Source organism: Leuciscus leuciscus, assembly GCF_965113295.1.
Source record: "Leuciscus leuciscus genome assembly, chromosome: 17".
NCBI lineage: Eukaryota > Metazoa > Chordata > Actinopteri > Cypriniformes > Leuciscidae > Leuciscus > Leuciscus leuciscus.
The window spans coordinates 26,171,674-26,188,296 of NC_138741.1; the positions used below are offsets into that span (position 1 = coordinate 26,171,674).

General features: G+C 41.1%; 2 protein-coding genes across 5 annotated transcripts in view; both read left to right on the forward strand.

The window, feature by feature from the left end:
- The window catches only part of kiaa0586 (KIAA0586 ortholog), a 128,345-nt gene that overhangs the window by 11,353 nt on the left and 100,369 nt on the right, over positions 1 to 16,623 (forward strand). The gene's annotated exons all lie outside the window — the stretch shown is intronic.
- irf2bpl (interferon regulatory factor 2 binding protein-like) lies at positions 1,706 to 5,653 on the forward strand. Its single transcript, XM_082142331.1, has one exon. The coding sequence runs from the start codon at positions 2,951 to 2,953 to the stop codon at positions 4,937 to 4,939; it is 1,989 nt and encodes a 662-aa protein (XP_081998457.1). The 5' UTR covers positions 1,706 to 2,950; the 3' UTR covers positions 4,940 to 5,653.

Consider the following 16,623-nt stretch of genomic DNA (forward strand, 5'->3'; position numbering starts at 1 on the left):
ATACAGTTTGTGTTGGTTTTGCAAAAACAGAAGATTTTAAAAGAGTACATTTGCTTTCACTGCCACCACCACCTTTTTGGCAGATCAGCAGCTGCATTTTTCTTTCTCTTTTCCAGTCAGTATTTCTGTGTAACAGTAAGGTCTCTTCTATAAAAAAAAAAAACAAGTGAGGGAGAGAGAAAGTCATCCATCTGCAGGTTACCGAGTGTTCAACACAAGATGTGCACACACGAGCAGCTCTGGGAAGTCTCCGAGCAGCCTCTGGTTCCCATGGCAACTGCGGGGCGGTCTCTATCGGCTCCATCTGAGAATAGGTAAAGTAAATCTGCATGCATCTGGCCGCCCGCCAGCGTCTCAAATGAAAGAGCACTTTGAATGGCTGCCAGGTTTGGAGGAGGAGAGAGGCTGTCAGGCCTGCTTAATGTTGGCAGTTTGTACTTGGCAAGACTTGCCTTTCCCAGAATCCCTCACTCTGGCAGCCCGCCAGCCACTTAGCGGAAGCTGAGAGTTAACCCCTGCGATAAGCTGGTGGAAAGCTGAACGTGGAAAACTTTCCATGCAGAGTGTGTGTGTGTGTGACCGCACATGTATGTGGCTCTGTCTCTGTGTGTGTGTGTGTGTGTGTGTGTGTGTGTGTGTGAGCGTAGGTAGGTGGGTGGATGTTCTGCACAGTGTGCGTGTGAGTGAGTGCCAAGCCTCAGGGTGATCTGTATTCATGAGAAGACTACAGGGACAGCGAAACATCCCTCAGTGAAAAGGAAGGAGGGTGAAATATCCTTTACAGGCAGACTGCATATTTAGACTTTACATTTTTGCTAAAGGGTTGCATTTTTTTTTTCTGCCCATAAAATCCCAGTTAAATATTTTTGTGCAATATAATTATAATATTTAAGTGTTTTTCTCCAAAATATAAATATTTGAGTTCTACATATGGTCTTGTGTCGTGCAAGGGCGTTTGAGTGTTTGCAAAGTCAAGCCTGATTTCATTTTGAAGTCAAGTGACTCGCTCCAAGATAATTTGCACAAACACTTGTTTCTTTGTGTCGTTAATTTGGGGCTCAAACGAAAGACATCAGGCTCATTTACACCATCCGAGTCACAAGCACAGAGCACAAATACTGTACAAATTGTCTCCGGCTTTACAAGCTGGAAGACATTCTGCTTGCCATATCAGTAGTGGTTATTTTATCCGTTTGACATCCAAATTCAGGCTCTGCAATGCTTGATGTACTGTATATATAATTTTCAGCGGGGGGAGAAAATCACATCCTCAGATTTGGCTCCTGCCTACTTGGTAGTTAAGGTTTTGTTTTTTTGCTTGGATAAAGCACAGCTTCTTTATGTGCCAGCAGAATGCAGGGATTGCAATAAATGGCATTTCTCCTCTCCTCCAGACCTCCCTTGTTTTTTTTTCTTCTTTTGGTTTTTCCACCCCCTCGTCTTGTTGTATAACAGGGCGAGTTTTTTTTTTTTTTTTTAACATCATCTACGGGGTGTTGTTAAGCAAAGAATAGACTATGGTACAGGGGCTTTAGGGGCGGAGCTGCCAAGCTTCCTCATTTAAAGTAAACAAACACCCCGAGACTGACCGATATTACCAGAAATATTCTTTCATAATCATATTTATTAAATCACTTAAAGATGTCAGAATACCTACAATAGGTATTGTTTGTGTTTAAGGCAGCCTCTACACCATGGAGCATTATTTCAATGTCTTGTATGTATGTATGTATGTATGGCCACAGTATGCATATTTTTATTGTAAATCGTGTGCATTTTGCTGGTGTAAGCATTTTCCCAATATGATCTTGCATTATTAATTGGACCACAGAATATGAAGCTTATGGACATTTTAGAAGCAATAAGAATCGACACTCTGGATGAAACATGAATACCTCAGATTTTCCACCCACAACTCTGGCTCTTGTATTCTGAAAGCAAACTGGCTAATGAGGTATGGCAAGCAGCTTGAACATTAATCTTTTTTTATTTGTTTTATAAAAATGTATATTTACTAGCTAAATAGGGTTTTTTTTTTTCACCTGTTTTTGTTATTAGTATGTGTTTGTATGTGATCCTGTAATTACTACTATCCATTTAATTTTCACTAGTAAAATTTCAGTAGATTGTAATGTTTTTTTTCTTGTTTTTTTTCTAATAGTGACGAGTATCTATTAGCATTTAAAACAATTTATCAGATTTATTCATTAGAAACTAGTATTGATCACATTTATTCATTAGATACTTGTACTTATATTTTTGGTACTAGTCATTATCCCAATAGTGATAAATAACTATTCTATTTTTACTGGTAACATTTTGTTTTTAAAATAGGCCTATCTGGTCAGATATTAACTATTCACTACAGACTAGTAGCCTATGCATGCTGGTGTCTATTTCAGATTTTCTATAGTAACTATTTATTAGTTCTAGTGATTATTTCCTAGAGACATATTCTAGACTTAATAGTATGTATTTATTCGAAAAAATATACTAATAAACATAAAAATGTATGTGTTACCAATAACAATGGAATAGTTATTTGCCACTATTGAGATAAGTGTGACTAGAATGACATAAATACTAGTATATAATGAATAAGTACTGAATAGATACTAGTGACAATTGGATTTACTTAATGATCATTTTAAAAAGTGCTAGTAACTTAAAAATAGACAGGCAGTTTGGACAGTTTGGAAGCATAAATGTTGAAGCGGCTTGCCATAATTGTGGCGGTGCGCGTTTCTCGGTCCATTCAGAAGATTTGTTAGGGAGTGGTTAGCGCATGCGCACTCGCATGGCAACAAGTGGCTTGTCATTTGTAACAGAAAAAGGAACTGCGGAACGTGGTGCTGACGTCACTGGCCCAGCCAGGTGGCATTCCGAGAAGCAGAAGAGGCGCATTCGCCTCCTAGTAACCGTATAACGGATCCGAGAGGAGCAGCTCAACATGTCTTCGGCGCAGGTCTCCTCGTCGAGGAGACAGTCGTGTTATCTGTGCGACCTGCCGCGCATGCCGTGGGCGATGATTTGGGATTTTACGGAGGCCGTATGCAGGGGTTGCGTGAACTACGAGGGCGCGGATCGGATCGAGTTTGTTATCGAGACCGCGCGCCATCTGAAGCGGGCTCATGGCTTCCAGGAAGGGAGATCCCCGGGTCCCGCGCCGCCGCCTGCGGTGAAAGCACAAGCGGGAATGTCATCCAAGGAGTCGGTGCAGATGAATCATGTGGACGGCTCGTCCAAACAGCAGCAGCAGCAGCAGCAACAACAACAACAGCAGTCCGGCTTGGACCGATACGCGCTCGGAACAGAGAGATCGCGCTTTGATTATTCCAGCATCGGCGCGCACAGGCTTCCGAACGGGCTCGGTGGACCGAACGGCTTCCCCAAATCAGACGACGGACCCCCTGAGCTGAACCGACAGAGCCCTAACTCGCGTCGGAACCACGGGCTGGTGGCTGTGTCGGGGCAGATGAGCGTGCCGCCGAACCTCCTCCCGCAGACCCTCCTGAACGGCCCGCCGTCCGCGGCGAGTATAGCACAGCACAGCCTGTCTGGACGAGCCCCTCCAGCCACGACCAGCATCGGACCTTCCCTCGCGCTCTCCGAGCAGAGTAAACGACCCGGTTCTGTGTCCAGTACGGACCAAGAGAGAGATCTGAAAGAGAAACAGCGTAACGCAGAGGCTCTGTCTGAACTTGGTGAAAGTTTGAGAAACAGGTCAGAGGATTGGGCGAACAAACCTAAGATAGTGAGGGACACACTGATCACGCTTTCCAATTGCACTCCATTTGATGTGAGGTTCAAGAAAGACCATTCCCTGGTAGGTAGGGTGTTTGCTTTTGATGCCATTTCCAAGCCCGGCATGGACTATGAACTGAAAATCTTCATTGAATATCCCAGTGGATCTGGTAATGTGTTTTCCAGTGCGTCCGGTGTGGCTAAACAGATGTATCAGGACTGCATGAAAGACTTTGGCAGAGGGCTTTCCTCTGGCTTTAAATACCTGGAATATGAGAAAAAGCATGGGTCTGGCGACTGGAGGCTCCTGGGCGATTTGCTGCCGGAGTCGGTGCGTTTCTTTAAGGAGGGGCTCGGGGGTGAAATGCTGCCCCAGCCTTACATTGATGCCAGCTGCCCTCTGCTGCCCTCGGCGTTGGTCAACATGCCACGGGCCGTGGCGTCGGGCAGCTCGCTCAGGACGGGCGTGCGCAAACGCAAAGCCTCCCCAGAACCGGACTCGGCGGAGGGGGAGCAGCAGAGACAGCAGTGGATGGCGAGTCAAAGCGAGGCGCTCAAACTGACCATGGCGTCCAGCTCGTTCGCAGCCTCTCACGGCGGACCTCCACCCCTGGGGACGGTGCACTCCAGCCGTGCCACCCCACCCGAATCGGCCCCACAAAACGGACAGTCCCCCATGGCTGCGCTCATGTCAGTCGCAGACACTTTGGGTAACGCACACTCACCAAAGGACAGCAACTCTGTGCACTCCACCACATCCACCCGACACAACAGTAGCAGCCCGGTCTCCCCCGCCTCGGTGTCCGGACAGCGGCGTTTGGCCTCCCGAAACGGGGAGATCAGTCTGACCGGGACGCCTTCCCAATCGGGTTCACATCAGGGCATGGATCAGGTGCACCCTCAGAACATTCCAGACTCACCCATGGCCAATAACGGACCCTTGTGTTGTACTATCTGCCACGAACGTTTAGAAGACACACACTTCGTCCAGTGCCCGTCAGTTCCTAACCACAAATTCTGCTTCCCATGTTCCCGGGAAAGCATCAAAGCGCAGGGGGCCACAGGAGAGGTGTACTGCCCCAGCGGAGAGAAATGTCCCCTGGTAGGGTCAAACGTGCCTTGGGCTTTCATGCAAGGCGAGATAGCGACCATTTTAGCCGGGGATGTGAAAGTAAAGAAAGAAAGAGACCCCTAAATATAAATATATGCTTCCTGCATCAGAAACAGACAAGTGAAGCGAGTATATTTAAGGTTGTGTCTTAAAACCTGGTGAACTGCCTACCAAGATAACATTTATGAACATTATAGATGCATTTGAAATGCTAAGTGTGCAGCACGCTTGGTTTTGAGACACAGCCTACTTGTTGTGAATATTGAAGTAACAGAAATAGTCCAGTGTACAGAGACATTTGTTTTCCTCCACGGAGGAGGAGGATGTGTGCGTGGAAACCTTTTTTTACGGCACTTTTACGGTTTACGTTAACATTTCTATTCAATTTCATACTTATTTTCCACATCTACATGTACAATCCCAAGCAAAAAAAAAAAAAATGTTATTAATAATGAATACACTTTTTGTGGTAGGTATAACAAATGAAGTGAGTCTAAGAGAGGGCATTCTTTGTTTCTTGATCCCGTCCTTTTTTTTTTTTTCTCTCTTTTTTTTTTTAGTATGATCTTTAAAACGGCAGTTTTTAATTTGTATCCCGTGGTCTGAGAATACAGATATATTTTATTACGTGTTTTCATTCTCTTTTTGCTTTAAAGTTGCACGGACGCTTTAGTAGAGCAAAAAATACTGTAAATGAAAAATGAAATGCTCTGTTTGTTTATACATATTTCTGTAGTAACAGAAGACTTGTAACGTGCCTTGGAGCTGAGTAAATTGTAATAAATTCATTGATATTAACTCTTTGTGGCGTGTTAATTTGTCCAGGTTAGAAATGTCTTTGATATTTGAATTCTGCCTTGATTTATTTCAAAGTTCTCTGATGAATTATTATAGTTGGCAAATTATAGCTTTCTGTAAAATAGAAGGCATATTGGCAGCATGGAGATTTTGTTAGTGTCGTCTATTTGTGTATGAAACGGTTATGTTTTGTAGATGTTCATCAACTATATTAACTAAGGGCCAAATTATTCTTTTTCCATTCACTTTGTAATGCTGTTTTTTTTACCAACAATATCCATACAAAAGCCATTTAAAAAAAAAAGAAAAGTACTCCGCTAAGCACATTTCTCTGTTGTTACATGTAACAGGGGATCGAGTATCACAGTAAGCATATCATTTTCATTGCTTTTGTCAGTGTGTTTTGCATTCATGTCACTGTTTTTGCTCCAGACAGATGTAGTCCTGCTACACTGACCTAAAAGTCAAATGTTTGATGCAGCCACAGGGCATGAAACATCAATTCAGCACTCCCTGATGTGTGTCACATGGGGTAGGTGCAGTGCTTGTTTAATATGTGCTGTTTATTTTACTCCCTTAGCAACAAATTCTGTTAGCGCACGATAAAAACTGTTTTACTGCATATTCAGAATGCGTTAAAATACGCACCCTGCTCTTTACACACTGTGTCTTAATCTGTTATGCCTCAATTTAGGAGCTGTTAGCTGTTCCTTCACTCCATGTGTCAGATTATTTTGGTGCGAGTAGGAAAGCTGGAGAGGGAAAATGCTTGCACATGCCTGAGATGGCCCTGGGGATGTATTCCTCATTTAGAATTCAGCTGGTTGGTCATGTGACTTGTCAGTCGTACTCTTGCATTGGCTGCGGGAGCGAGGGAAAACAGTTGGTGCGTGGCTGTTGCCATGACTCAAACTAATGCTCTTTCACAGACAAATAGAAGGTGGCACAATTCATTCATGGCAGCCGGCCATGCAAGAGCATCCAGACCAAATAACTGGGGGGACGTTAAGGTCAGAGAACAATGCACATGCCAAGCTATCTTACTGAAGTGGGCTCTGTGGTTGAATACTTTGGAGGCCTGTGGTGCACATCCTGTAGATCGGAATAATTTAAGCGGGAACTGGAACAGTTCTGCACTATGCAAGATTTTGTTTCTATAAAGGCCATGTGCAACACTTGTTTTTGTTAATCAGCATGTTGTGTAATACACATTATGCATTACGTGGCGTGCAGCATATATACCAGTTTATATAAGTGCGTGTGTGTGTGTGTATATATGTATGTATATATGTATAGATGTGTGTGTGTGTATTGCATTGCATCTGCATCAAATTTCAAGATAGGTATTGAAAGGGTTTGTAACTATATTCTGCTGCACAATTAAAACTGAATGTTTTTTCCCTCATTGAATTATGCATATGAATTAAGATTTCCTTGCCAAAATATTTGCATATTCAAAAGACAATGGCTCGTATGACAGCACAATAGATTTGCGAGGCAGTTTAGTTCAGTTTTTGTATAACACATCCCTAATCCTTCTAAACCTGGTGAAGAGTTTAGTTTGTCGTGCTTTGTGGTGCATTGCAGTGATCTTGTCGCTGCTGCTCTGTCTGTGAGGAATCAAAGGTGTGGTGTCTGGTTCAGGATGGAGTGGGCTTCTATTGTCATGCTAAAACTGACTTGGGTTTGAGGTGCCCTTGGCTGTCTCCGTAATCACATGGGTTTCAAGTTTCAGTGCACATACAAAGAAAAAATAAACAGATACACCAACCCCACCCATTACAGAAGGCGGGGGTCGCACTTCCTGTTTACTGCACATGCTTCTGTGGCGTCTTGAGTGTGTGTGTTAAATTCTGCACCTTTTCATGGAATGCTTTGAGACGCAGACAACTGGAAGATGTGGAGTAGACCCTTTAATTGGCTTTATAGTAAATATAATCCCTGCAAATGCATAAATGCTCAAGAAATCGCACATGATTATTTTGAGTGGCCATTTAAGGATGGAGATATATCTTAATGATGTCAATACATGCACAAATCCCATTACTGCCTTTGTGCTGCTGTTTTTTAGCATAATACGTTTCTATCCGTGTTTACAAGGCATTTATTGATCCGCTGATGTATTTGAACCTCTTTTACAGTCTTTTGTGTGTTGGATTTATTTGTGTTGCTGCAAACATCTCAAAATTAATATTAATCTCTAACTCTAATGTGGTAGCCTCTCTGTTTCGGGAACATTTGTTTTTGGTCGCATTGTAAAATCACTGCAGTCTGTCCACCCTTTGCTAGCTAGTGAAGCCAGCAGCTTCTTCCCCTCCTCCAATTCCCTTCATCCCCATAACACACTCTCTCTCTCTCTCTCCTTCAAGGGAGAAGTTTCCAGTGGATAAAAATACAGCCACTCCAAAGGTTACGCTGCAGTGCCATCGTGCACAGTTGCCCATGGTAACAGCCTTGTTCAAAACATCATTTATTCAGGAATGTGCGGAGAGGTTCAGCGTTAACCCTGCGTGTGCCGGCATTTGGCTGTCTGCTCCGCTGTGTTTTGCATGTCTTTTGTTTATCATTTTGTTTTATAATTACAATACCGTTTTCTTGCTGATATTGTTACGTTGTTTTCTTGTCATTGGAATGAATAACAGTGCAGTTACAGTGGGCGTGAAATCTCAAAATCCAAACAACAACCGGTGGATAGAACCAGGTTCTTACCTTTTTTAATTTTTTTTCTTTGTTGATAATCCATTTTACTCGGATGTACATCATAGTAATGGAAGAAAAGATCTGTTGCGATGTTCATTTCATCACAACTTTCTACATATTGATTGCCATTATTTGCCCATTTGTACAGTAGCCTGTTCATCCTGCTTTAGAAGTTTACTTATAAACTTATTGTTTTACTTATTGCTTAAAATAATTGTATTGCATAAAAAATAGTTTTTGGGCAGATTTCCTAGTCCCAACCCATTCCATTGGTTACGTTATGTTGCAAACAAACAACATAATGGGGAAATCAGCCTGCGACTGGCTTAAAGTTGTCTGTGCATATTAAACTGGTATATGCAAAACTATTTTAACCATTCAACCTCATACTCCCCACCGCATCAATGCACCCCTGACTGCGATATGACATTTAACTCTCTGCGCTTGTGCTTGTTATTTAGCACCAACGGAGGAGGGAGGGGGGTTATGTGCAAAAAGGGTTATTCCCATTTTGTTTTCATTCACTGTGCCTCCGAGCACAACCATTTATAGACGGTGATGTCAGCACTATCTTCCATAGCCCAGGGCCTCTTTGGCACATAATGTATGCAATCTCAGACATTCCATTCCTGCCTCGCAAATAAGCTGCGGGCTACAGCGGGCGTGTGCTTCCCCCTCTTTCTGCAGATATTAAAGGCGCAGAGGGGGGAATTGATTTTCTCCTGCTTTTCACTCCCACTCTCTCGTTCAGTTTATTTTTTGGCTGCTTTTTTCTTCTTCTTTTCTAGCGCAGAGAAACTAGACCGTAAATTCTTTTTCAACCGTTTGGGAATGGCATGTTATTGTTAATATGATTTAGTGCGTCTCTCAGTATCAGTTTTGATTTTGCAAATGGCTGAATTCACACTTTTGTGAATGTGTTATTAAATAAACATCTTTTTAACGATCGTGATTCGTCTCTATTTTTATCAGCCCCTTATATAAGAACATACGCCTCACTGAACAGACACAGCTCCGGTCTACCCTTGACTAATGGCATGTGGGTTGTAAAAAGGGGGTCCGTTTTGGCAGTGTTTCAGATGTTTTTCATTAGCTTGTAAAGGACATCAATTTTCGGATGGAATTCCAATTTGCATTTCAGGGCCGGTCCCTCCTTGAGGGCCAGGGCCCTGTTACAGCTTCCTGTAGATTCCCGCCGGAGAAGTAGTGGGGTGGGGGGCTAGTTTGGGGGAAGGGGATTGTTTCTGAGCACATGGAAATGGCCTATAGGGCACCATGGAGACTCCGTCTGTCTTGAAAAGCTCGCTGGCTGGATTGTTCAAGGATGGTTTCACTTGATTGATCTAAAGTGTTGAACTGAGAACCCACTGAATACATGCCGAAGTGCAATTTTTGTATCTTTTGACTGCTTTCTGATTTAGGTTTATGCTTTCAAACAACTATAGTGTGTGAAATGACACATGTTTTGATATTCATCACATTTTTCCTACAAAACACTGAGTACTAAACATTCCTTCCTTTGTTTTTAGTTTGCAGACGGACTGGCTGGTTGGAAGGAAAGGGTTAATTTGTAACCACGGTCTGTGTGGCTCTTGGCCGGCTCACTGGAGAAATGTAGCCCCCTTTCATTCTCTGGGTTGTTTACACGACTGGCAGCCATTTTAGACTGGAGCTCTGCTAACACAGAGAGGTCTCGGGTTTCTTAGGCTTTCACAGTGCAGCGAGTTCAGTCAGCGGCTTGTTCTGTCATCCATCTTCCATCGGGGGCCCATCCCCCCCCCCCCCCCCCCCTCACACACACACTCTCTCTCTCATTCTACAATCTGGTCACCATCCACTGTACTCTGAGAGCTGTATACTGTTCACTTTTAAGTGCTCTGTTGTTTATTAAAGCAGTAAGCCACTTGAGGCTGAACATTATAGTGATTTTTCTACGGTTAAGGGGTGTTTTTATTAACGCATTGCGGAAGTGTGTTTTATCATGTTGTTGCATCAGCAATATGATAAAACACAACAATGTTCAGTATGTAGTTGAATTTATCATTATTATTAATAATAATATTTTTAAAAAATCATCCTTTTTTTGGATTGGCTTTAATGTATTAGTCAAATGTATTTATGGTAGACACAAATGATTTAAAACACTACTATATATAGTAGCGTATTAAATATAAATAGGCCTATATATATTATTGGTTTTTTTTTCTTTTTTTTCTTCTGCTTTTTCATTTAATTTCATACATCTTTTTTATTTAAATATATAATATATATATATATATATATATATATATATATATATATATATATATAAAAACTTTTTATAACAAATATATGTTGTTTTTTACATTATAGTATATTACAATAATAACACAGACTGCTATTTTGTTTTTTGTTTTTGACTTTTTTCATTTTTACGTTTAATTGCTCTCTTTCTCAAGGCTTTTGTGTGTCCTGTTCTCTCGTTTGCCTTTTTTTTTTTTCTCAGTCACTCAACCTTGTCTTGTCCTAGATTTGAAAGCACATGCTCTCACAGAGCTGTTAAGGGATCAGGATTCTGTGTCTGCATTAGTTTCTGTCTGTCTGTTGCCTTGATCATGTACCAAGAAACACAGATGATCTCACTGGACAAAAACCATCAGTATTAATAGCAGCGAAACTCCCATGTAATGAAAACCTTCCCAACGACCTTGTGGTGAAACCAAAGGTTGTCATCTATCGCAGCTGCTAGACAGGACGATGGGTGTGGTTTGCCCACTGAAGGGTCTAATTGGAGGGCTCTTTTAAGGGTGATGTCATTTATTTGTCTATGGGTCTTTAACTTAGCACTGTTGCTTTCCCATCACTCATGCATTATTCCAGACCTTCTGATTGGATCTAATCAGGTGTTCCTCTGTGTCTAAACAACCCCAGCCCATCTTCTCACCTGGAGTGGTATCATCTGCTTTCATTAGGAAATGAGTAAGATTGATCAGCCGATGCCTCCTGAGTGGTTTCTTACAATCATGTCAACAAATACATCCTCTATTTACGAGATAGATTTAGCCTTTTCTAGAATCAATACGCTGTGTATGTACTGTATGAAAGCAGCTCATTTGTTTGATTTACCAAATGATTTTGTACGCATGTTGATATTTGTTCTGCAGTAAATGCTAGTGTTGAATTGAGCTGACTTTGACCTTTTCTGTTTGGTTGATCATCCAATAGGCCAATAGTGTGATCAGTTCAATGGGCAAGTAATCAGAAATTACACTACCATGTTAGATCATAGATTTTCTTTTAATTATGTGTGTTTGGATCTTTGCATAATTTTCAATATCTTACATCTGAAGATTGTTCCAAGATGTACTGACCCCAAAAATATTTTTTCCATGAAGTAAGTGATTTTGTTTTTGCATTACATTAATAAGAATTTCACGAAAATAATGCAAAAAAAAATGTTTTATGGTCACAAAACATTCATTTGTCTTTATAAAAATGTCTTTATATATATATATATAGAATATTTCTTTATATATAATGTAAAATAATCTAAAAAAATGACTTTTCTTGAAAGTTTTTGAGATTCTCCCTCCTCCCTCCCCGTAATAATAGTCCTTTTCCCTTCCACCGATGTGTCAGAATGCAAAACAAGCAGTTATGTTCTGAAATAACATTAATATTTAATATTCATCGTCTCAACAGCTGAAGTCTTGTACTGTGTGTCTGTACTCCCCCGTTCGTTTTTCCCTGTATTTTATTCCACTCCGTCTTCCTCTCTTTTGTTGACTGAACATTTTCGCAGCGTATCCAGCTGCCGCCTGCCGTGCGCTGTGCTCCATGACCTCAGCTCCTGGCTGCTGATTGGTTAATATAAACTTTGACAGTACTGCAGCCTGACCGCCACCAATACCCCCTGCAAACAGAGGTGTTTCAGATGGGTACAGCCGCAATCACCTTCCTCCTGTCACCTGGGCTGAGTGTGAACCCCCCCCCCAACATGTAGCCCATCTGTTGCGTGAATGAGACCCGTGATGGTGCTTCATTACAGAGTGTTAGAGGAATGTCAACTGCTGAACCAGACTTCCCTTCACACTTCCAGACTTGAAATAAGTAAAGGGAAAAAGTATGTGTAAATTGTTTTCGCAGATGGTTTATTTCGGGCTTGGCTGTGATGCTGTTCACGCCAATCTTGAAATGGTATAACTCAGGAATCCTATTGAAATTCGACTAAAGAATGTCATTGACAAACTCTCCTTTGTTTGTGTGTGTGTGTGTTTGTGTGTGTGTGTGTTTTTCAGGCCCTGCTGCTCTCATGTCATGACTGAATTGAAAACACTGAGGCCATTGATAAAATTTCCATTAAAGTGGATGAATATTGAAATGAGTCACATGATAGATAGATATGCACTCATCAAGGCTGCATTTATTTTATATAAAAAAAATACAATAATATTGTGAAATGTACATTTACATTTTGGTCAGGAAACCATTTTTGAGGAATCCATTATATATTTTTTTCAGGATTCTTTGAAGAATAGAAAGTGGAAAAAGTACTGAGATGTTACATGTCTGCCAACTGTTATATTCAGGCCATCACTATGTGGTTGCTAAGTCATTGTTAGTTTTGTTGGTTTGCGGTCGTGTGACTGAATTGTCAGATCTGCACATTAGCGCAGGTTCAAATCTCACTTTATTTTGTATTTACAGCTCCTAACTTAATAAAACAGGATGTGTGACTATGAGGAATGATTACCTCATAATGAACATCCTTATGCAAGTTCGAAGGACTTTATTTAAATTAAATGCATATACCTCTTTAGCTGTTGCCAGTGATTATCCCTCCACGTGCCAATGTTGGCGACCCCTGGTCTTGGGTCTTATTTTTACCACTGATTAATGTTTTGTGGATTTGTTGTTGTTTGTTGGTTTATTGATTTTGGAAAAACAGGTGTTGTATTTAAATGGATGATGTAGGCTCCAAAATGTAATAGTTTCGCTCAGATCCTTAAGTATAAAATAATTCCCCTGTCTTCCTGTCGTGTCTACCCCCTTGTATGGACAGGTTGATGGCTAATTTCGCTGGTACTTGTGACTAAGTGACAATAAAGGCTACTACTACTACTACTAAGTATAAAATAGTAACAGTGATGCTTGCCTTATAGCTTTGCACCATTTTCATATTCTGCAGTGCCTTTAGTGGAGTAATATTACCAAACCGTGATTGGCACCGTCTTTGACATTTCCCGCAAATGCCGTGTGTGGTGCACTGTAGTCTGGCATGGCATTAGATTGCGTGGCTCTTCATGTCTTCAGTGTGATTAGGAGATGGAGATTCTTTAAATAGAATGCCAATGAAGGAGTGCATGGTCTGATTGGCAGTGGCAATGTATAATTCAGTTTTCAACCCCCAGGATTCAGAGCGAGTCTGTGTTCTGATTACTAATCAGCAGACACGGTGACTCTCCCCACCTCCTCTACGGCAAGAGAAGGCACGGCCAGCTATCAGCTGCTGTGTCTGTCATGAACTGTTGCGTGCCAATCTGGAGAGCCCCGCTAAAAGAGGCAGGCGGGGGTGAGAGAAAATGCCTGTTACCATGGAGAAGCAGACCTGGGGTGATGGTGGTTGGTTGTAAAGTCTAGGTCTTTTTAGTCTCCAGATATCCTTTTTTTTTTTTTTTTTTTTTCTCTCTTCTCAGAGCCCTTCTGAATGCCCTGCGGTCCATGGGAACGTACAGTTTCCTGCAGTGTAGAAGAGATTTTGTGGCATTTTTGCATGTGGACAGCTGCAGTAGAAGTCAGTAGTTTAGTACTTAACCGTAAGTAATACACTTCGACGTCCAATTTGTCGTCCACCGTTTGCGCTACAGACCTGAAATCATGTGGCATTTGGCAGAAGAGGTGCACTGTGAAAAATATCCTGCTAGATTTACGGATAAAAACAGCAGCTGTGGTTGCCAGAAATGAAATGTGGTGGAAACGTTTCAGGTATTATGGGGTGGCAAATCAGTAGCTGGATACAACTTATAACTGTATATGTGATTAATGAATGTAATGTTAGCTAACTAGAATTCAAAATCAGATTTTTCCCTTAAAATATACTGATAACCACAACAACAAAGAGATTAAAAAGAAAGGAACATGATAAATCATAAACATAAAACATGGTCAATACTTGTGCATAGACAGTGCACAGTGTCATGATGTCATGCAGAGACTTTTAGGAATGTGTTTTTTTTGTTTTTCACCGATTTTATGGTTTTCGACATGTTTACTTACGAAGACCATAAATTTGACAGTATGTTACTGTAAAATTACATATAACATGATGATAAGCATTTAATATTTCACTGTGCTTAGAATAAACAGAACAATATTGTGCATTGGTGTGGAAGCTGATATAGCTATCATTATAGTTATCGTTCTTGGTGTGAATGGACCTTTAGACTTAAGATTTAGAGTTAAAATGGCATTTTCTTCCAAATTTCAAAAAGTTTCATGAAGTAGCTGTTGTTTTTTCCACGCCAATGATTTTAGTAGCACCATAGGTGTGATGAAAAATAATGCCCTTGACTTTGTAAAGTGAACGTTTTATGCGTATATTTTACAGCCATCTGACTGTGAAGGTTAATTTATGGTCAGCGTTTATCTCTCACTCTTGTTTTCTCACTGGTTTTGGCTGTCTCTCTGCTATCCATCATATATCTCGCTTCTCATCATGATTTTGTTTTTGTTCTGGAGCCAAACTTCTTTTGTTTCAACTGTCCGACCCGTTCACATTTCTGGTAATCAGGACCAGAGCCGCTCCAGGAGTCCGACGTCCCACTAGCCTGGGGTGAATTCTGGCGGTTTGGTTGTACTTATTCACATTCCATGGCACATTTCTTTGTTCAAGTTTGAAATCTCGCTGAAATGTGGGCCTAAGAGTACAATCTTTCCAGCTTTCCTTTTTCCACTTTGTGTCCTCAGCATTTTACAGCTTCCCAGAAAACATTGTCCAGCTTTTCCCAAATTTAAAACCCATTACTGATTCTTAGCCAGTGGCTAAATCAACCTCGTGTTCCCATGTTGTCTGCACAATAATCAGATATATGTAATATCCACCGAGGGAGTTCAGAGTGAGGATGAGTCATAGCTAGTGCGGTTTTAAATCATAGTGCTTCATTCACACCCTTGAACGCCTGCGTCGTCTTTTTTAAAGGTTGTGATTTGCTCATTCACACACTTTTGCTGGATCCACTATAGTCAGGAGGACTCCTGCTGGTTAGTATGTGGTATTGCATGTTGCATCATGGATCTGTGTTTTTGTTCGGTGATAATTGCATTCTACTTGTTTTGAGCTGTTGAATAGCTTATTGACTGTACTATCTCATCCCTTTTTTCTTCATCTAAATCAGCGTCAGAAGAAGTCACATCGCATCAATATTTCCTACATATCTCTGAAACACAGGCACCACCAATACGCCTCTTTATTGATTACTGGTTCACATGAACAAAACAGTTCCCTTCATGTTCACCTCCTTAAATGGCACCAACATAAAATCAAAATTGATCATATTTACTTTTGTATCACACATTCCTGATTTATTTGTGCTAGATTGGACGCCGCTTGGTTTTTGTTTTATATCATTGCCTTCAAAACAACTTTAGTTTTTAGCCAACATCATCAATCAGTTTTTACCTTTCCCTCCATTGTGGTCCACTTTTCACATTCCCAATGGATGGATAAAAATCCCTTCTTTTTTCTTCTTTGAACATCTTGTTTTGCTTGTTTGCTTGTAAATGCATCATATTATGGAAGTACACTCTTAAAAAATAAAGGTTCCAAATATGCTGTAAAAGAACCAGGTTTGGTTCCCATAAGAGCCTTTCAGTGAACAGTTCTTAAAAGAAACTTACTGTGAAGAACATTTTAATAATCTGAAGAACCGTTAGGCCAGTTCACAGTGCACAGACAAACGCCAACAAACAAGTTGGCTGTTGGATTTAGAATGTTATGAAAAAGAACTGTCATTCACACTGCCGACAAACACTGACTGAACATGTTCAGTCGGGTGAAAACAAACCCTGACCAACGCCAACAGGGGTAACACACTGATTCGACAAAACCCAACAGACATGTTTGTTGCCGTTTGTCTGTGCAGTGTGAACTGGCCTTTAAAGAACACACTGTTGTGTGTTGGAAAGATGGTAAATGTTCTTCATGGAACCATTGTTAAAGAAAGAACCTTTATTTTTTAGAGTGTATTGTGCTTGACTTAAACTGCAAATACTCCGAAGGCCCACTTTTAAAA

Coding starts and splice junctions, on each gene's coding strand:
- irf2bpl (XM_082142331.1), top strand. CDS start 2,951: ATGTCTTCGGCGCAGGTCTCCTCGTCGAGGAGACAGTCGTGTTATCTG.